Below are 21386 nucleotides of genomic sequence, written 5' to 3'. Positions count from 1 at the left end.
TTTTTAATGTTTATTTATTTTTGAGAGAGAGAAAGAGCGCGTGCGTGTGAGAGTGGGGGAGGGGCAGAGAGAGGGAGACACAGAATCCGAAGCAGGCTCCAGGCTCCGAGCTGTCAGCACAGCGCCCGACGCAGGGCTCGAACTCACGGACCATGAGATGATGACCTGAGCCGAAGTCAGCTGCTTAACTGGCTGAGCCACCCAGGTGCCCCCTTAGCTTCAGTTCCTTATATGTCCAATGGGGTGGTTAGTGTCTTCCCTGCTTCCCTCTCGTGATTGCTGTCACGATCCTGTATATAATGTCTGTGCCTCAAAAAGTGTGAAGTGTTAAAGAACAAAACTCACCAACGACTCACCATATATCAAAGAAAACCCCAACTTCTTAGCTTGGCTTTTGCAGGGCTTCTCCCATGTGGCCCCATTACCTGTGTGACCTTCTTTATCACTTAAGCAGACTTCTGTGCGCAAATCCACTGCCAAGGCTACATTGAATGTCTCACTATTTTCCAAACCGACCTTTGGGTCTGCTCATTTTGCTCCCTCCAAATGCAATGATTTCTGGCTCATTTCCACCTCATATAATTCACCCGTCAAAGGTCCATTCCAGAGAAGCCTCCTCTGTGAAGCCCTGATCCTTCCTTAAGACTCTCTCTCTCTCTCTCTCTTTCACACATACACACATTCGTGGGCACACAGAGGAGCCAGAAGTGTCCTCGGCTTCCTGTAAACTTGTAACATGTAACACACCCTTTATTGAAGTTACTAGTTTGGAGATTTCTTCAATTAAAATTTAACCTCCTGCAGGGCAGGAGCTGTCTTATTTGGATTTCCCATTGTACCATCTAGCAGGGATTTAGGGATGCAGGGATTCAGAGAATCACAGCTCTGATCGATACGGGCCCAGGGAGATGAGAGAACAGGTCGTCACCCCCAGAGCAGATGAAACAGACTTTCTGCTCTCCTTGTCCAGCTCCCATCCCTACTGGCAGTGGGTACATGGACTCAATAATAAATCCCGCATTGCTCAGTTACACTGAGCCAATGTGCAAACATTTCCAGTGTGGGTGAAATACAATCCGCAACAACGAAAGGCTGCAGACACCTGGAGAAACTTACCCAAACCGGCATTTGCTGGAATCACCCAGTCTCCTGGCTTCACCCCAGTCACACTGCTGCCCACTGCTACCACCTGTCCGACACCTTCATTCCCTCCAACAGCAGGCAGCTTGGGAAGGAGGCCATAATTTCCTAAGGGAGAAGAGCAGAGGGTCACCTGGTGAAGCTCGGGCAGTGAAAGAGCATGAACTTTATAGAGTTGGATCTGAGCCTGATCTGGTGTCTGCCTTTGGCCTGCTGTGTAACCAGGCTCTCTGAGCCTCAGCCTTTTCATCTGTAAAGGGGAGAATACTTTTCAGCATTCGTGGTTATTATGGGGATTAGCTAATGTATGAAATGAGCCCAGCATATCGCAGGCACCTCACAGTGGTTGGTTTACTCCCCACTGCAATCTTCCTAACTCTCAAAAAAGCCTCACATTCCAGAGAGGGGAGGCCAGAGAGGGCTTGCAGTCTGCAGATGGCTCATCTGGAGAACAGCTGCTGCTAATCACAGGAATTTCACACCCGCACCTGAGGAAGAATGGAATCGAGGAGGTGGCGGGCTAAGCAAAAAAGCCAATTAACATAAGCCACAGAAACCAAGGTTACCTTGGATCATATTTATGTCAGATGGATTGATAGGGGCCGCCAGCATCCTCACATGGACGTCTGATCCGCCCCCAGCAGCTAGCTCCAGGTCCTTCAGTCTAAACACAAAGCCAAAGAGAGAGATGTTAATGTCACCCAGGATAGACAGGGCGTCTTTTGCTCAAATCATCTCCCCAAAGTAGGTCAGGGTGGCCAGATTTTTGAGCTGCCATTGTGTGGCCGGGAATTAAGGTTGTTAGAAGAGAGAAAGGTGCTGTAAGGAATTAGCACAGGCTACAGGTTAACTCTCTCACTAACTGCAAATGGAAAATCTCTAGCGCCCTCTCAATCCCACTGCCCGTTCTGGGACAGAAAGCAGTGAAACCTTCTGCTGGCCTGGATTAGCCTTGTGTTTTCCAAAACTTGCTTACCAGAATCACCTGGTGTGCTTAGGCATAATGTAGATTCTCAGGCCCCAGCTCTGACCTACTGAACCAGAATCTCAAGATAAGGGATGCCCCAAGTGGGTCTTATAGACAGCCATAACTGAGACACGGTGGGCTAGCTTATTTGTTCTCTGGTAGCTTTCTTTCTTTTCTTTTCTTTCTTTCTTTCACACATTTCTGTTAGTTGCAGAGCAGGTGAAACAGAGATGCCCTTTGTAGTTCAGGAAGAACTCCCTGGGTGACTGTGATCCACCCCCTGGAGTGATGTCCCGTTTGGGCCCGAATCCTGGTCAGAAAGGATGCTGAAAGGAGAGCTGAGCCATAGCACTGCCAAGAGCCTCTCCCATTACAGGTGGGATTTCTAGGTGGTAACACTCTGTTCACAGTGGGCCCTAGGCACCATGGGACTAATGTCTTTATGCATTAGAGCTTTGGTTAATGGGTTAAACCTGCTAAAGGGCTGGTGGCAATGTCCATGTATTATTTTTATTTATTTTAAATGTTTTTTTAAAATGTTTATTTATTTTTGAGAGAGACAGCGTGAGCAGGGGAGGGGAGGAGAGAGAGGGAGACACAGAATCTGAAGCAGGCTGCAGGCTCTAGGCTCATTGCCCGATGCGGGGCTCAAACTCACAAACGGTGAGATCATGACCGAAGTTAGACGCTCAACCGGCTGAGCCACCCAGGTGCCCCTTATTTTTATTTTTTATAAAAGGAGACCTTCTGGGGCTGAGCGAGGAGCCTGCTTAAGATTCTCTCCCCACCTCCCCCCCCCCCCCCCCCGCCCCCGCCCCTCCCCTGTGGATGCTCTTGCAAGTTAAAAAAAGAAAAAAAAATAGGAGACCTTCCACCCAGAAAGCACTGATCAGTGTACAAGACCAGTGTGTCTTGGTGACTTTTTAATTACCAAAGACTCCTTTATTTCTCCACACCAAGACTTCATGTTCGCAATGTTTTCCTTTACCCAGATGTACTTTTTTGGTGGTTTATTTATTTTGAGAGAGAGGGAGAGAATCCCAAGCAGATTCGTGCTGTCAGCGTGTGGAGCCTGATGGGGCTCGATCATGAGCCTGAGATCATATGAGACCTGAGATCATGACCTGAGCCAAACTCAAGCCAGACGCTTCATCGACTGAGCCACCCAGGCACCCTATCCTCTACCCAATGTACTTGTAATAATTCTCATTTTTAGTTACCGAAGGCACATATAACTGCCACACAGAGGTTCTTAGCATTAGGCAACAGTGTTACTGAACTAGGCTGATATACCCCTACCCACTTCTGGCAGAAATCTGACCTTTTAATTATACCTGAGGCTCCATTGGAGGTAAAAGTGTGATTTTCAAGAAATGCCTCGTATTAATAGTAGCAATAATGGTGGCAGGTGTGTATGTGGTATTTGTAATATATCAGGTCCTGTGTTAAGGGATTTAAATACATGATCTGATCTAAGATACAATTCCCTTGTGAGGAAAGTATGAATAGTCCCATTCGGTCAAGTAGGAAATGCAGGCTCCTGGAGATTATGAAACTTACACAGGGGGAGATAACCGGTCAGTGGCAGGGCTCCCCTACTTCCCAAGTTGGCACTCCAAATTACTGTGCTCTATTATTAGAATCCTGAAAATAGCCTGGGAACGCCCCTGACTGCCTACAAGGACGCCTAGCGACCTAAGGGGCTCAATCTGGGAATCCCTGTCCCGGACCATGACCAAAGTAAGACAGACCATGCCTTACCATGACTAAGAAACAGCTGCAAAAAACTGGATTAGCGACACTCTATAGAAAATAGTTAACTAGGAAGGAGTTAGGACCAAGGCAGGGAGAAAAAAGAAAGGGCTCTTTTTGTTTAGGTGCTTATTAAGGAATGTGTGTATTTATACACAGCTGGAGGAGGGGGGAGTCCTTATAATAATCATCATCATAATAAGTACTGTTTGAGTGCTTATCAGTGAGAGAGACACTAGGCTAAGTGCTTTCAATGCCAGCTTTCTACCATTATTCTGATTTTATGGCTGAGGAACAAAGGCACAAAAGAAGTAAATAACTTATTCAAGGCCACCAAAAGTAGTAAGTAAGTGGCTGATCTGATTTGAACCTGGTGGTCTGATGCTAGAGAAGCCAGATGGTAAGGGGCTAAGCAGACCAAGCGGAGGGCAGCATGGTGTAGAGGCCTGGTCCTTGCTGGACCTGCCTGGGGAGACGGGGAGGGGTTAGCAGCAGGCAGAACAGGGACCATCAGCCGGACAGTGATGCTTCTCTATGAACACACAGAGAACAGATGTGTAAGCCTGCATTCTGAGAAAAATCCCGCCCAGAGCAAATGGATTGAAGATTGGCTGCCTCTCTGTATTATCTGTACTGCTTCTCTCGTACGTTTTGCAGAAATCAGAGTTTTTCTGTAAGCCAACAAAGTCCATGTACTCAAGCTACTTAAAGACATTTTTTTCTGCCCGTTTTTTACATGCTCTTCCCTCAGCCCAGAATTTCTTTTCCACTGCTTCTCCGCAGAGCAAGAGGTTCAATTCACCCTTTAAGACTTCTTTTGACCCTCTTCTTGGTCCTGAAAAAAATCACTTGCTCCTTCCTCAGTGTTTTCATTACACAGAAGGGGTGACACCATTTTAAGACCATCTTACATGAGTTTATTGCTTTTTAGTTTATCAAGTCTTTCCATATATTTCTTTTCAATTGATCACAACAGGCCTACATTCACATTCCTTTCCCCAAACTCCGTGCGGGAGATGTATGTATGCCAGAGTTCAGAACCATGTTATTATCTACACCCCCCTGTGGGGGTTGAGGCAGCACTCTGTGATCAGAAACACTGTTTCTGCAGCAAAATGTATGAATATTCACGCTAAGCGGGATGAATAGACACATATATATGAATATATAAAATAAATATAAAAACTTCACACAAGATGAGGTCTTCCCTCCAAATGAGTTGTAAAACAACAGAAATCAAAACAGAACTGTCAGCTGACAGAACTTTCTGACTTTGTCGTTGTAGATTCCAATTTGGATTTGGATCCAGGTCTTTCGGACTTGGTTCAGGACTCTTTTTACCTTATCCCTTAGTTTTACAGCCAGAATGTGCATGTCTGCTGTCTCCCCACTTGGCTGTGAGCTCCCAGGCAGCAGAGAATTCTTAGTCTTACCTCCGTGTTTAGCACAGTGCCTGGGACCAAAGCAGTGCTCAAGAATGCTTCCTAATGAAATTACGCGACTTTCCTCCCTATTGAGAAAATGTGACATAAAGGTGTCAGCCATTTTTGGGGAATCAGGGGAGAGGCTCAAGGCACAGGGATTTAGCTACTGAGGCTTATACTTGGTCTTCCTGGTTCTGGGCTATTTAGGAAAATAACCCTGAAGGATGGGTACAAATGAGAATGGAGACTGTCCCTCAGAGAGTTTGGTCTAAGCAAAAACCCATGGCTCTCCTCCTCACGGGAAAGTGCAGGCGAGGTTTGCAGCAAATCGTACTTTAAAAATCTAGATGGCCATGGTCGAGATGGGAATACAGGTGGATCTCAGTTCACAGATGAAGGGAGGAGCATGGGTTTGAAGTGAATAGGCAGTCCTGGGTTTGAATCCTGCCTTGGTCATTTACCAGCTAGACAACCTCAAAATACTCACCTGTGAAATGGGGAGAACACTTAGAACCTAGCTCGTAGGAGTAAATGAGTTAATGTAAATAATTTGCTAGAGTACCTGGTACACAGTAGATGCTGAAGAGATGGCAGCTGTTATCAGTGGCAGGAATATCCAAGGAAGCCTCTGAAACAATTAGTTGGCTATGCCTCTGAAGAGAATCACTGAATCACTGAAAGACGGCGACTTTTTGGAAAACTCAAGTAAATTTAACTCAGCAAATATTTTACTGACAGTCCTACTCAGTGTCAGGTACTCAGCCAAGGGGCTTAAGGATAGAAAAAAAAAAAAAAAATTCTCCTGCCTGGGAGCTTGATGGCACGGGGACTCTCACACGTGGAGTCACTGCGAGAGGCACCCCCCAGAGGCAGGCACCCCAGAGGCAGGCTTGCGGTCCTAATCCCAGACTGCGCCCGGAGGGAGGAAATGCAGGGTTAGCCACTGGGCTTTGGAAGAAGTGGTACCTTAGTTGGGGTCTGAAGGATAAGTGAGAGTTTACTGGGTGGACTGAGGGAGGAAGGCAGGCTTTCTTGCAAAAGAAAGGAATGGCAAAGAATCTGACTTGATAGTTGGCCAGGCAGTAGGTGCAATCTGGACAGGAGCCAGGGGAATGGAGAGGATTTGATAACCTGGGATCTCTTAAATAAGAAGTGGTATTGATGTCACTCCCCCCACACGGAGTGGGAAATCTCTGATGGCTCCTGGGCTTCTGGCGTGGACAACTGGATATTGACACAGAGAGGAAGGGAGAGTGGTTTGGAGTGGGGAGGGAGGTGTTATATTTGGAGCTTGAAGCAGTGTGGTATGGGGAGAGGGCACTCCAGGCTAGACGTACAGAGCTGTGAGTCAGCTGGATGTAGTGGGAGTCGAGGCAGGCAGATCATCTTGCTCTGGGCGATCTGGCTGAACAACGAAGGGAAACTAATGCTGACAGTTTCCTAAGCTCCAGGCATTGTGCTTAGCATTTTATACCACGTGAGGCTGGTTAGTCCTCGAAACACCTATCAGGAGGGTGTTATCTCCCCAATTCACGAACAGGAAACTGAAGCTCAGAGGAAGGAACTTGTCTAAGGTAAAACTCTGATTAAGTGGCAAAAATTGCCCTAAAGGTTGACTCCGAAGCTCAGACTGCTGAACACTAAGCCAGCATCCTTCACACTGTGTGGAATTTCCATCCTGAGAGACAGTATTAGGCACTCCCGGGGTGTAGGATATGTCTGAGAAATGCTGCCCAGTAAACGCCCTTTATAGGACTCAGATGGTGCCCCAGCGTCACAAAGGCTGGGAGAAGTCACCCAGGGAAAAAACCCAGGGGACTTTGTGTCATCCAGAGCCTCCAGAGGTAACTCAGCTGGGGACACTGTTTTCACAGCACACCGAGCAACTGCCTGCCCCCAGATAGCAGTTTGAGAAGTGCCACACGGGGCTACAACCTGCTCCCACTTCTCTGTCTTCTGGGTAGTCTCGCCGCTCTGTGCTGGCTGAAAGTCACAGAAGCGGGAGGGAAGGAGAGCGGGGCAGGGATGAGGGTCTAGGGGCTGCAGAGTTGAAGCTGCGAACACAGGTGGCTGAGGGAGGGGCTGCGCTGCCAGCCCGGCAGGAGGTGTGTGGGTCAGCTGCATCTCACCAGGGAGACCAGCCCCAGCCTGCCCCATGGAATGCCATTAGCACCACAGACACTGCCGTCCCTGCACACAGTCCTAGCGTCGTCGTCAAGGATACCATTCTGCCGAGACAGGAAGGAAAACGGGGGCCAAGTCTGGATTCCAGGAGTTGGACCTCTGGTGTCATGATAGCAATTTCCTCCTTGTTTTCTTTTTCTTTCTTTCTTTCTTTTTTTTTTTTAACTCGCCAGAGGAACCAGTGGCTGTGTTGTAGAGTGCAAAGGAGGCACCCAAACACAGCCTGGCTAGATCTCAAGTCACTTCCCCAGGAGTGTTCACGGCCTTCCCCCGTGAGTGTCATGGCGCCATGCAACTCGGAGGGATGCCACTGTCTTCACTCGACAGATCCCAGACTGGATAAGGTCACAATGGCTCCTTTGAGGCCCCGGCTGTACACCTGTGATGCCATATGAACTACAAGGGAGACAAAAGCAGGCAGAAGAAAGGGCCTTTTGAGATGGGGGAAAAAGAGGCCAGTACTCTGGGGACCGGCTCACTTATATTTGCCGTGTAAGGCAGGCACTGGCCAGCTCGGCGAAGATATCTTTCCCGCCTTCCGCATGTAATTAGCAACCATTTGCACATCTTCCACTCAGTCACCTCACACTGGTCAATATCATTTTGAGCAGGAAGAACAGGCAGGGAGAGACTGTCACGGGCCAGAGACTTTCTCATGTGCTCACTGCAGAGAGCTAAGAATGTGGCACTGGGTGAAGGTTACCCACATCTTATGTGGCTCTCTCCAGTCTGTCTGCAATCCCCATGTGATCTGCTGAAATGCTGTGCTGGGTACATTGCTCAGAGATTTGATTAATAATTAATAAGACACACTGGGGATTGTGGAAGAATGAAGTTCTTTGGCTCGCCCCGCAGCAGGGGTGGTTGGCGGCCTCCATTGGTGGGTTCTATGAAGGAGTCCTGGGCTCTCAGGGAAAGCTCCTTTTCCTGAGCCTAGTTCGCACACTTCGTCGGTGTGCTAGGCACGCCCGCTTGCTCCCTGTGCCTCTTCTGGCTTCCCTGCCTCAAAGTCATCTTGCCCTCCCACCATTCAGGACCACTTGTACTTCAGGACAGTCATTCTGAATAGAAAGGCATTAGAGACTTGGGGGGGGGGGGACTTCTGGAAGTTTCTACCCAGAGTTGGCAAAGAAACCCTCTCACTACTTTCTCAGTCCCCTACTTTCTCTCAACTAAGATTACCAGTAAGCTGGTAAGCCCTAGAATGTTCTACAGCTGCTGACATCAGGAAACTTGCTTGAAGGGAGCTAGAGTCTGTTGCTTAGCTTGCGGGGGCCTAACCTTATCGATCCAGAGAATAAGACTGGGCCACAGCAGGGGACCGGGTCCCTATCTGCAGCTGCTTTGGTCTCTCTGACAGGAACAACAATGACCACGCAGCCCCTGCCTGGAGGGCTGCTGATTATGATACCAATCAAGAGCAAACAGGGCCTTGGTGAGATTTTGTACCTAGGACCCCCGATTTCCAGCCACAGCACTGCTCCCTGGAGTCTGCTAGAACAACCACTGGGGAGCAGGCAGTCCAACGTCCACCGGTTTCACAGAGTTGTCCGAGCTGGACAAAGAGGATTTGGTCTCATAACCATTTCCGAGGCTACAGTATTAGCCTCGGAAGGATGTTAAGGCGTCACCTTGTCTTAGAAGAAAAAAGTGTTGTTTGGGGAGAACAGGGTAAAGAGGTGTATACGTTCCGAGGTATACAGAAAACGGAGCTGTGAAGGTTTGTCACTGGCATAGAAGGTGTGGGGGGAGGAAGAGACTGCATGCATGCCTGTCTTTACCACGGTTGCCCTTGGTCAACCCCTTTATTTTATCAAAGAATAACTGAAAAAAAAAAAAAAAAAAAAAAAAAAAAAGGAGACTGGAATGATTTCCTCACCCTAACCATGAGTGGCGGAGTGGGGACTAGAACCCAGGCCAGTGCCCTTGTGGGTGGGTCCCCAACAACACATCCTGAGCCACAGATAAACCTCATGGCATCTTTGCTTTCCCTTCTCTAAAATGCTGATCCTTCCCACCCCATCCAGAGTGGGAGAGGCCTGGAACCACCCCAGAGAGCTGCAGCCGCCGCTGGGAGGGCCAGACAACCGTAATAACTTGGGGTTGCGCTGGTGGGGGGCGGGTAGCTTTCCTCCCACACTCTGGACACAGGGGGATCTCCTACCTGCTGTGCAGTATCTCAGAGCTCTGCCCGCCAGGTTCCACCCTCAGGGTTTTGGCCCTCAACTCCAGCCTAGGGTGAAGTCCAGAAGGAAGGCAACGTACAAACGCTTTAGGATGTGGAATCCAGCTTGCACAAACGCTTTAGGATGTGGAATCCAGCTTGCGTTTGAGTCCTGTGATCTCAAGCTAGTCCCCTCTGAGCCTGGGGCAGCAGACACCTCCCTCGAGGACCACATACTGAGTGCACGGCAGGCGCTCCATAAATATTCATCAGTCAGACACAACAGGTTTTCTCTTCCCTCTGGGCTTTTACACATGCAGGGTCCTCTGTTTGGAACATTTCTACACTTTTCCTCATATACTGCCCACCCGATCTTCTGGGGGCACTCAACCTAGACTCCGTGTCCTCAGAGAAAGCATTCTCTGACTATTCTGAGGGGGCCAGGTACCTCTCTTCTGGGTGTCCACAGCAGTCTACACATAACCTGATATGGCATTGCTGCACTGGCCTATGGTCACCCATCTCCTGGACTAGAGCGTGACTCCCTTAAGGGCAAAGACCACAGATTATTCGTCTTTGCATCCCAGTCCTGCCGCACAGGTAGCAGGCCCTCAGAGAATAACTCCTGCCTAACTTACTACATCAATGAGTTCGATTCCCTCCTCCTTCATTCATGACCACAGTAAAAGTCTCCAGGAGACAGACAAATAAAATCCCGGTTCTCAATAGAATGCCAAACCAAAGTGCGAATCTTTTTTCAAAGTAGTGTAATTCTGGTTTAAAAACCCAGTCACCTGCATAGACATTTGGTTGCACACACCGACATCAATTGTAAAAAGAAATCCGAGGGTAAACAGTGTCCTACCATGAGAACTCACCACCCATACAGACTGGGTCGTCACCACCTGCTTCCCCAAATCCCATATGGCTAACACTGAATGGGTTTGTCCAGGTTTCACAGCTACATTTGATTTTGTGCTAGCAACAGGCAGGGGAGAAAGCTGCGCCAACCAGGATGCTATTTTTTTTTTTTTTTTAAATTTTTTTTTTCAACGTTTTTTATTTATTTTTGGGACAGAGAGAGACAGAGCATGAACGGGGGAGGGGCAGAGAGAGAGGGAGACACAGAATCGGAAACAGGCTCCAGGCTCTGAGCCATCAGCCCAGAGCCTGACGCGGGGCTCGAACTCACGGACCGCGAGATCGTGACCTGGCTGAAATCGGACGCTTAACCGACTGCGCCACCCAGGCGCCCCCAGGATGCTATTTTTATGAACACTTCAGGATCTTCAAAAGGAGGGCAGACAGAGAATAACGTTCCTACCATCTTCCCTAGGTTGGGGCTGCCCTTCCTATGAAGGGTGGAGACTTGGGGTCACCCGAGTAACTTCATCTTCTCTTCTGACCTATCTTTTCCCCAGTTCTATATCTCATTCTCAAAAAATGTTGGAGATGACTGTCATTGTTTTTTCAGGTCCTATATCAAGGACTCTTATTAAAGAAGGGACATCCTAGTTGTGTGGTCTTGGGCATGTGACTTTTATGCTTCTTGAGCTCAGTTCCCTTATCTGTAAAATGGGGATAATAATGACCAAACTGGGTTTTTGTGACTTTTTATTTCCATAATATATGTGGAGAACTTGGCCCAATACCTGCCACATAGTAGGTACACAGTAAATGAAAGATGTTTTTAACATAAGACCCAGAGAACGGCAAAGCTCTGAAAGGGGACTTTCAGGACCAAAAGGAAAGAGGACATTGGAGGTTCCGGGAACTATCGATGGAGAATCCAGAACTCTGCACAAGGGGCGATGGCCGTGGGGGACCTCTGAAATTTCTAGAGTCTGTAATTCTCCCAAGTTTGTCATTTTCTCCTGCGGTCTTACATCATTTGATCCTCCCAATGAAAAAGGCCCAAGTGCTTATTTAGGGGAGGCCATTCTGGGGGAGAGGAAAAAAACCTCTAGGAGACAGAGGAACAAGGTTTAGTAGAGAGACCAGATGGAATGTCTGGGGGTCAACAGGAATGAAAAGGGCATTTAGATTCAGAGATCCCTGCAAGTCTCATTCTGAGGAATTCTGCAACCCCTCCGACCCACGAAGCCTGTTCTTCATTCCCTCCCTGTTGCTCCCAGAGCTCTGGCTCCCGGTGCAAGCATATCAAGCATCACAAACTACGCCAGTTTGGGGAACACTCTGCCTGGACTCTGGGTGGTTCCATGACCCTGCCTGGTGTAACCTGACCCACACACCCAGTCAGCGGAATATTTAAAGGACACCTGATTCTTTCTGTGACAGGGTGGTTACCTTAAACCTCCAAAGACATGACTACAAAGAAGAGAATCCCAGCCTCTGGCCTCAGTCCATACACGAACAAGTCAAGTTGCCCGAATCTGGGTCAGAAGGGAAAGCCACTTTTCTGGGGCAGATGGGGAATTACTGCCCAAGAGTCTGTATCCACAAGGGCAATGGTTCTCAACCCTGGCCGGGGTATCAGGATCACTTGGGGAGCTTTAAAAAACCCAGATGTTCAGTGCTATCCTAGACCCACTAAATACCTCAGGGTAGGCTCCTGGGAATATGGACTCAAAGTGCCACAGGGGAGCGAGGTGTGCAGCCAAGGCCGAGTAACGCTTCATCAAACTATCTTGTTTTGAACTTCTGGGAAGTTATTAGGGTTCCACACAAGGAGACAAGAGAGCTCTTTCTTCCCTAAGTGGCAGCTGCCACCAGACCAGTCTGTTCCAGGTCGCTGGCTCTCTAAGAGGAGGGACTCAATCAGGAGGCAACCGCACCCAGCTGCCTAACTTTCCCAGGCCTTTCCAAAGGGTCCCATCCTCATCACCACAGAACTCTACAAAAATACACTTCTTGGGGTGCCTGGGTGGCTCAGTTGGTTAAGCGTCTGACTTCAGCTCAGCTCATGATCTCACGGTTTGTGGGTTTGAGCCCCACGTCAGGCTCTCTGCTGTCAGCATAGAGCCTGCTTCGGATACTCTGGCCCCTCCCTTGCTCTCTCTCGCGTGTACTTTCTCTTAGAAATAAACACTGAAATACAATGACAAAAAATTACATTTCTTACAGAAATTAGATTCATAATTAACTAACGTTTTTGGAGCCCTTGTTTTGTGGCAGTTCGCGTACCAGACAACAGAAATTACAAGCCTGTGCGAGAGGCACATCACTCCCATTTGGGGTGCATTCCTGGAAAACTAATGTTCATCAGAGCTTTACCAACTCATTACAGCACAGTCCCCAGGGACAAGTCTTCCTGACACGGTGATCATTACTTGTGATCAAGATACAAGTTGAGGTTTACTGACTGATGTGTCTCCTCAATATTCTAATGGTGGATGTGGCTAGGCTGAGTGCATGACCTTGAATTTAACTGAGGCTTATCTCCTCCAGTTGTCAAAACATCTGGCTTGGATTTTTTTTTTTTTTTTTTTTTTTGAGTAAAAATTTGGAATGCTTCATGAATTTGCATATGTCACCCTTGAGCAGGGACCATGCTCATCTTCTGTGTGTCGTTCTGTTGGTAGCATACGAGCTGACGTGAGCACTCTAGCTTGTATTTTAACCATAATAATAATAATTCCATGTTTGCCTACTCTTTGGAAAACAATCAAACCATGTGCTGGGACTCAGAAAGCTGTAAACAAGGGGCCTTAGGAAAGTGTGCGGGCGCTTTTTGGTGGGCAGCCTTAGCTTGACCTCAGCTACGTAGCTTTCCCTGTATTCTCTCCACTTTTCAAGAGGATGAAACTGAGACTCACAGAACTTCAGTAACCTGCCCAAACACACAGGATGGGGTAAGGACTGGACTCCAGGTCTGATTCCCAGACCAGTGCTTTTCTCTTAGCTCCCCTACAGTGACCCCACCAGCCCTTTTGGATGGTATAGTCACTTATGGGCATATTTACAGTGGTTGACAAATCACATGCTGTTTTTATCAGCCACATGCAAAAATCATGGATTAAGAGGCAACAAAATTTTAGGAGAACATAATCATAAAAGGATCCAGGGCTCGGAGGGGCTGGGTGATTTGTCTAAGATCAAACAGCTAATAAGAGGTGGAGTCTATATTTGACCTTAGGGTCTATAAGGCTCCAAAACAGGAGCTCTTTTTAACTGGCTAAAGGCATATGCATACATAGTGCAACAGAGAGGAAATCACACGAGATAGGAGTCAGAAGCTGTGGGTTCCTGTCCCTGTTTCAATCCTTAATAGCTATTTCAGTTTGGACAAGTCCCCTGCCTTCTGTAAACTGAAAATGATGTCTCTCACCTACCTTTTGGGAAGTGGAAGATTAGAATGGACATAAAGGCAACTAAAAAATACTCTCCAAAAAAAAATAAGAGGCTAGGAACTCAGGTAAATCAGTCAGTAAGACATGGGTTTAAATTTCAACTCTGCCACTTACTGGCTGTGTGACCTTGGGCAAGTGATTTTTACCTCTCTTACACCTCAGTTTTCTCACTGGCAAATGGAACTAAATCAAGTACCTACCCCAAAAGTGATGACTAAATGAGAGCATCCGTGTGGACACATCCATTATGTGCTTGACACATAATACTCGATCAGTAAAAGTTATTGAGGGATAAAGAATATGTAATGGCCCATATATATATATATATATATATATATATATATATATATAAAGTAGTGGGCTAATAGCTATATAATAATGTGACATATTAGATATACAAAATAATGGAATACTATTTAGCCATAAAAAAGAATGAAATCTTGCCACATGACACAACGTGGACGGATGCTGGGGGCATTATGCTAAATGAAATAAGACAGAGAAAGACCATTACTGTATGATCTCACTTCCATGTGGAATCTAAACAAACGAACACCAACCTCACAGACACGGAGAACAGACTGGTGCTCAGGGGTGTGTGTGTGTGTGTGGTGTGTAGGAGCCAAATTGGTGAACAGAGAACAGACTGGTGCTCAGGGATGTGTGTGTGTGTGCGTGTATGTGTGGTGTGTAGGAGCCAAATGGGTGAACGGAGTCAAAAGGTACCAACTTCCTGTTATAAAATAAGTCATGGGGATGTGATGTATAGCTTGCCAACGCGGTTAGTAATACTGCATGTTTGACAGGTGCTAAGAGACTAGATCTTGAAAGTTCTCATCACAAGGAAAAAAAATTCTGTCTCTATGTAAGGTGACATGTTAACTGGATTTAATGGGCAATCGTTTCATAATACATACAAATATCGAATCACTACGTTGTACACCTAAATCTAATCTAATACTGTCTGTCAATTGCACCTCAAAAAAAAAAAAAAAAAAGCCACTATCGCCGTCATAATCAATGGTGCCTCTCTGGCCTTCAATTACCTGGACGCATCGACTTTCCGAGCTACCCATCGCGCCCCGGGCTTCGGTTTGGGTCCCGTTATTCCCTGCCTTCTTCCTCAGACCCGGTCCCTCATTTCTCAGTCCCCCCTCGCCACGGCGCGTCTTAACCCCCTCCAGGAGCCCCTGTCCCCTTGCCCCGTTTCGGCGCCGTCTCTTACTCGACGACCTTGGCTGGGTCCCCGTGGTGCCCATAGACCAGCGCCCGGACCCGGGAGGGCTCGGCAGATGCGGAGTAGGGGGCGGCGGCAGACCAGCGTCGGCCCCAAGCGACGAGCACCTCACGCCAAAGCCGTGATCTGGTTCGCGCCCCCAACAGCGCGCCGCATCCCCACATGGCCCCTCAGTCAACTCTGAGCCGAACAGCGCGCCTACGTCATCTGCCTGCGTCCGCGCGCCTGCGCCCCGCCCCGCCCCGCCGCGTGACCACGCCCCTTGCTCATATTTTAAAAAAGGCTGACCCCTTCCTCCGCTGCCCGCGCGGTGGCGCTCCGGGAAACTGCACGGGTTGCGTGGGGTGCGTGGTGGAGGTACGGAAGAGATTCGCGGAGACTCAGGGCCCGTCAAAGTTGTTCTCCCAACTAGCAGCATCTGATGCCAGCCTGAAGCTGTGTCCACAGTCTGCGATTTGGTATTTGATTTGAGGAAAGTCATTTACCCTTCCCTGACCTCAGTTTTTCCTTCTCCCCACCGTTTATTGTGTGCTCGCTGTGCCAGATCTTTTAAGGCATCATCCGATTTATTTTTGCTACCTTGTAACAGCATAGCGAAGCAATGTTTACTTTCCTACCACTGAATAGGGTAGACGTAAGTTGGTGTGGAGGCAAGAGAATTGGGCTCGGAGCTAGAAGATTTAGGTTCAACTCCTAGTCCTGCCGCCTTCTAGCTTGGCCACCTTGGGCTAGTGTTAAAAGCTCCCAGTCTCTTTTCTCGTGGGTACAGGGGGGGACAATATACCTCCTTCAAGATTGTAGTGAGGACTGGATGAAACAAGAGGATGACGTTGTGAACGGCAGAACACATTGTAAAATGCTAAGTGTGTTCAGATAGAAAGGAGGGATCACAAGGAGGAGGCCCTCTCTCAAAATGCTCACAGTGTAGAAGGGATTTAGTGGGACAATGGAAATGACTTGTAAGAAGATGTAGCCCAGTAAAGACACTAGATCATATTTGTAGTGGAGGTGAGACGTGAACATAACTAAAACCTAAGTTGGAATAGTAGGAAGGAGGGCACTGTTGGAGTCTGAAGGAGAAAGGTACTCTGGAAGGAGCCAGGGTGGGGATGAGGGCTCTTGCAAGAGACAGTATTGGAGCCTGTCCCACTCAAAATCTCCAATGTGCACAAAAATCACCCGAAGGTCCTATCTCAAGCCTACTGAGTTAGAATTTTGGGGACAAGTCGAGGAATCTACAATTCCTCCAAGCTTTCAAAGAATATTCTGATGTAGGTGGGCCAGGAAACTGGCTTAGACCAACACTGAGCCAGGGCTTTGAAGGATAAGGAAGAGCTCCTTTCTCTAGGTTTAATTGACCCAAAGCTTACCAGCTCAAAAGCCTTTTCTCCGAGGAAGAGAAGAGAGCAAAGTGCTGTGTTGAAAGCTGCAGGTGGTTGGATTCTGGCAAAACTGGCTTTGAGTTTTGGCTTTGCCATTTTCCAGCCATCTGATTTGGGACAAGTCACTTGGCCTCTCTGTGTATTCATTTCCTTATCCTTAAAGTGAAGGAAATAATAATGTCAGTTTCAAGGCTATTGTGAAGATCAAGTGAGATATTACTCACTTGAAGCATTTAGCACAATACTTGGCACATGAAAGCATTTGAAAAATGTTATTAGGTTATTGTGAAAATTAGCTGGGTAAAACACCCGGACTAGGATCTGGCTCATACTATGTACTTAAAAAAATGTTTAGGGGCGCCTGGGTGGCGCAGTCGGTTAAGCGTCCGACTTCAGCCAGGTCACGATCTCGCGGTCCGTGAGTTCGAGCCCCGCGTCAGGCTCTGGGCTGATGGCTCGGAGCCTGGAGCCTGTTTCCGATTCTGTGTCTCCCTCTCTCTCTGCCCCTCCCCCGTTCATGCTCTGTCTCTCTCTATCCCAAAAATAAATAAAAAAAAAAAAAAAAAAAACGTTGAAAAAAAAAAAATGTTTAAATCTGTTTTTATTATTAGAGAAAATAGATGTCCCATGATGGGGGAAAGACTTGGTCCCACAGTTGTATGGAAGTGCTCATGTGCACGTACATGCGCACACACACACACACACACACACACACACACACTACCCAGTTTTGCTTACCTTCTGTTTTCACTGAGACACAGAGGTCTACTTCTGTTGAAGACTCTCTAGGTGACAGTGAGCTGTTGACATTATCTTCTCTACCAAATTGGCTCCTGTGACTTCCCTGGGCAGCCTGGCTGGAAAGTCTGGAGAATCACAGCAGGTTTTCCTCTCGGAGGCTGGACTTAGTCCCCCTCTACAACCCATTAGCCCCCACTTTCAGTCCAGGACATCAATTTTAATTTGAACTTTGTAAACAGCCTTCTTCCTGACTGAAATCCTCCCCCCTCTCTTTCCCTCCCCTTTCCTTCTTTCTCAGGCCTCCAGAATGATTTTTTTAAATGATTTTATTTTTAAGTAATCTCTACACCCAATGTGGGGCTTGAACTTACAACCCTGAGATCAAGAGTTGCATGCTGTACTGACTGAGTCAGCCAGGCACCTCCAGAATTATTTATTTTTATTTTTTAATTAAAAAAATTTTTAATGCTTATTTATTTTTGACAGAGAGCGCGCGCGCATGAGTGGGGGAGGGGCAGAGAGAGAGGGAGACACAGAATCTGAAACAGGCTCCAGGCTCTGAGCTGTCAGCACAGAGCCCGAGGCAGGGCTCGAACTCACGGACCGCGAGATCATGACCTGAGCTCAAGTCGGACGCTCAACCGACTGAGCCACCCAGGCGCCCCAGAATGATTTTTTTTTTTTTTAAACAGAAAGATCAGACTTTGTTTTTCCCTTGCTTAAAGTCCTTCTATGACTCCTCAATAGTTAGGTAGATCCAGAAGTCACAGTTCTTTGTAGAACACCACAAACTATGGATATGTTAAACCGAAAACTGTAAAAAACCAAAACAAAATGAAACTGTGATTCTACACTAACTCTCTCATTCTCTCGCACAACTGACATGTGCTAAAGTCTTTAGAAAAGTGTATGGAGGAAAAGCACCTTAAAACAAAGAAAATTCTATTCATTGTAATTAAGTTACCTTCTTGCAAATTGGAAAAAGATGACTATAGTTTTAATTCAGTGGCAGAACCCCTCAGCTTGGCTTGAGGAACACTTGGGTTTCCCCAGGGGCATAGTTGGAGAACCACTGATTGAGGGGTTCAAGTCCAGTTTTCATGGCCCCGTATTCAATACACTTTGCACTCTGAGTCCAACACTGTTTTTATCTCTTGCTATAAGACCGTGCATAGCCAATGATCCAAGAGCACCCGATACCCACCGTTCCTAGCCATCCCATGTCTTGTGTCTTTATTCAGGTTGCTTCTTCTGCCTGAAATGCTCTTCCTGGCCTTGCCAACCTGGGAAACTACAGGGTCAGATATAATTTCTTGGATGTTGTTTTCCAACTCCCTAAGCTGCGTCAACCTCTGCTACCTTTGTGTTTTCTCTGAACTGGTGTTATGGCCTTTAGGACACAGTTGCTTATTTATTTACATGTCCACTGACCCCTCTGGCCAACAGGGGGTCATGACTGGTGCATCTCCATGACACCAGCACCCAATATGGGGCCTGGCCCAATGTAGGTGTCATAAATATTCCATGAGTTGAAAGTCATTGAATTTCTTCACCGCCTGGCCCTGTCTGCGGTGCTGTCTCCTTTTCCCCTAGATTTGGGCAGGTCACTCCAGGCCACTTGTGGGTTTTAGAAGTCTGTGATCTTTTTCGAGTGAAGCAGAATGTTCTCTTTTTATCTGTCCACCTGTTGCTTGTGCTCTCCTCCTCCCTCCACGATAGTCTCTGCTCTACGTTCTTCTCCTGCACAAAGAGCAGATGGATGTGGAATTGGTTAAGTCTAGGCTTGAGTCCCGGGCCCACTATTTCCTGGCTTGGTGATTTTGGACAAATGCCTTATACTTTTTGAACCTCAGTGTCCACATACAAAAAAAAAAAAAAAAAAAAAAATGGAATCAATGGCAAACTCTTGTCATGAGGCTCTCACAGGAGTCCTCTGAAAATAGCATCATCCTTGGTTGTTTCTTCTACTCACTGGATTTCTCTCCTTGAGTTTCTTGCTCTGGCTGGACCTTCCTGCCTCTCCCCTCTCCAGGATCTCTCTGTTTCTTCTCCATTGCCTTTTTCTTGCTTCTGTCTTTCTCCCTGTGATTCTCTCTCTGCTTAATTCTCTCACCTTTCTCCTTGGCCCCTTCCCTAGCTCAGCATGGAGCTCATCAGGGCTCACAAGAGAGAGGGCTAAGAGCGCACAAGCCCTGTGCCCTGCCTCCTCCAGGCAACCTCCTTTGTTCCACGCTCACTGAGGAGCCAGCCTGCAGTGGAGGCAGGGCACAGGTAGGGCCTAGATAGACTTTGGACTCCTAGGCTCTGGCCTGGGTCACTGCCCACTAGTTAGATCCATCTGCCTATGGGTTCCTCTGTCTCCACTTGGCTCATTGGAAGACTTAAAAAAAAAAAAAAAGCAAGCAAGCTCAGGACCTTTTATTCTTCTATTTAATGCTCCAGTAGCTTCTTACTGCTCTTAGGGTTTAATCCAAAGCCCCATAGTTTCTTGCATGATCTGCAGATCCTGCTGGCCTCTCTAGTTGCATCTGGCTCCCCTTCCCTCCCCACTCCATTCCAGCCACCCTGGCCTGGCTGTTCCTCAAACGCACCAGCTCCTGCAGGCTGTCCCCTCTGGCTGTGCTATTCCTCCCCTACTGACTTGCTGGCTTCTTCCCTTACTTCAGGTCCCCGCTCAAATATCACTACATTGTTTCCCCAGGGAATCCCTCTCGGATCCCCTTAACTCAAGTAGGATCCCCCCTAATTATTTATCACAACATCCCTCCCACTTTCTTTAGAGTGCACATCTCAGATTGTAATTACGTATTTATTTGCATGTTTGCTGTTGGTCTTTTCCCTGAGAGTGTAAGTTTCATGAGGGCAAAGACCATGTCTGTATTCATTCGTTTATCCATTCAGTATTTTTTGAGCGTCAGTATGTTTTGAACAGCAACTACATGTCAGACACCCCCCCCCCCCCACTGTTTTTCCCTCCACTTCTCTGGCATATCTCTGTCTCATACCAAGAGTAATAGTTTATCACTGTCTCATGTACCAGAGCATTTGCTTGTTTGGCTGTTTATTTTTCTTGTTTTCCTACTGGAATGCAAGCTCTATGAGGGTAGGAATTTTTGTCTGTTTTATATTTCCACCTTGGCTTATAGGAATTGTTGAACAAACAAATCACTACGTGGTGTTTGTTAATTTGCTCCAGATGTGAGGCAGATCTCAGCCTCCATTCAAGTTAAACCAGATGGCCTTGATTCAGTTCCTGGTGCCACTACATAATAATACACAACCTTGGAAAAGTCAGCTCTCTGTAACTCAATTTCCTCAACTATATAATGGGAATAATAAATAACAGTGGGGAGAATTAAGTGACTCTCTGTGGGTAAGGCATATAGAAGGTGTATGGTCTTACATAATAATGGACAACTAGTTTGTGGTCATTGTACAGGGCCTGTACTGGGTAGAGGCCCAAAGATACTTAACCTTTGTAGCCAGAGGTAGACTGGGACCAAGGAGAATTAGTGAGAAGGTGGACTTCGTGTCATGAAAAGTAAAAACTTTCTAAAAGCCAGCATTGTAAGGAGAAATAGATGAATTCCCTTCCATAATTAGAGATTTCAACACCCCTCCATCAGAAATGGACAGAACCAGCAGGCAGAAAATCAGTGAGGACATAGTTGAGCTCAACACCATCAATCAAGTGGATATAATGGACATCCATAGACTATGCCATCCAAGAACAGCAGAATACACATTCCTCTCAATCTCACATGGGATATTCACCAAAATAGACCACATTCTGGGCCATGAAACACATCTTAACTTTAAAAGACTAGGATTCATACAATGTCCGCCCTCATAGTGTGGTGGAATTAAACTAGAAATCGATCACAGAAAGGTAGCTTGAAAAATCCAAACAACTTGGAGATTAAATAACACATGGATCAAAGAAACAACAACAACAACACATTTTAGACTTGATGAAATTGAAAACACAACTTCTAAAAATTTATGGGATGCAGCAAAAGCAGTGCTTAGAGGGAAATTTATAGCACTGAATGCATCTATAGAAAGGAAGAAGGATCTAAAATCAT

General features: G+C 47.1%; 1 protein-coding gene and 1 non-coding gene across 6 annotated transcripts in view; both read right to left on the bottom strand.

Moving 5' to 3' along the window:
- The window catches only part of MECR (mitochondrial trans-2-enoyl-CoA reductase), a 38002-nt gene extending 22621 nt beyond the window's left edge, over nucleotides 1-15381 (bottom strand). For 4 of the 5 annotated variants that reach the window (XM_078452149.2, XM_060623433.3, XM_078452148.2 and 1 more), the window contains exons 1-3: nucleotides 15167-15381; nucleotides 1707-1804; nucleotides 1117-1248 (exon numbers count right to left, since the gene is read on the bottom strand). In XM_078452149.2, coding sequence (XP_078308275.2) covers nucleotides 1117-1248; nucleotides 1707-1804; nucleotides 15167-15342 — 406 coding nt within the window. In that variant the 5' untranslated portion in view covers nucleotides 15343-15381. Of the gene's footprint in view, nucleotides 1-1116; nucleotides 1249-1706; nucleotides 1805-5845; nucleotides 7663-15166 lie in introns of those variants that run through there. The other variant, XM_060623435.3, reaches the window with a different exon arrangement.
- LOC132674023 (U6 spliceosomal RNA) lies at nucleotides 13089-13194 on the bottom strand. The gene has a single exon (XR_009608350.3). It is a non-coding gene; the product is annotated as a U6 spliceosomal RNA (small nuclear RNA).
- Nucleotides 15382-21386: the final 6005 nt, after the last annotated feature.

This window comes from Panthera onca, chromosome C1, assembly GCF_046562875.1.
Source record: "Panthera onca isolate mPanOnc1 chromosome C1, mPanOnc1 haplotype 2, whole genome shotgun sequence".
In the NCBI taxonomy this organism is placed as follows: Eukaryota; Metazoa; Chordata; class Mammalia; order Carnivora; family Felidae; genus Panthera; species Panthera onca.
Note: the sequence above shows the minus strand (reverse complement) of the source record. Positions and strands in the feature narration are given on the sequence as shown.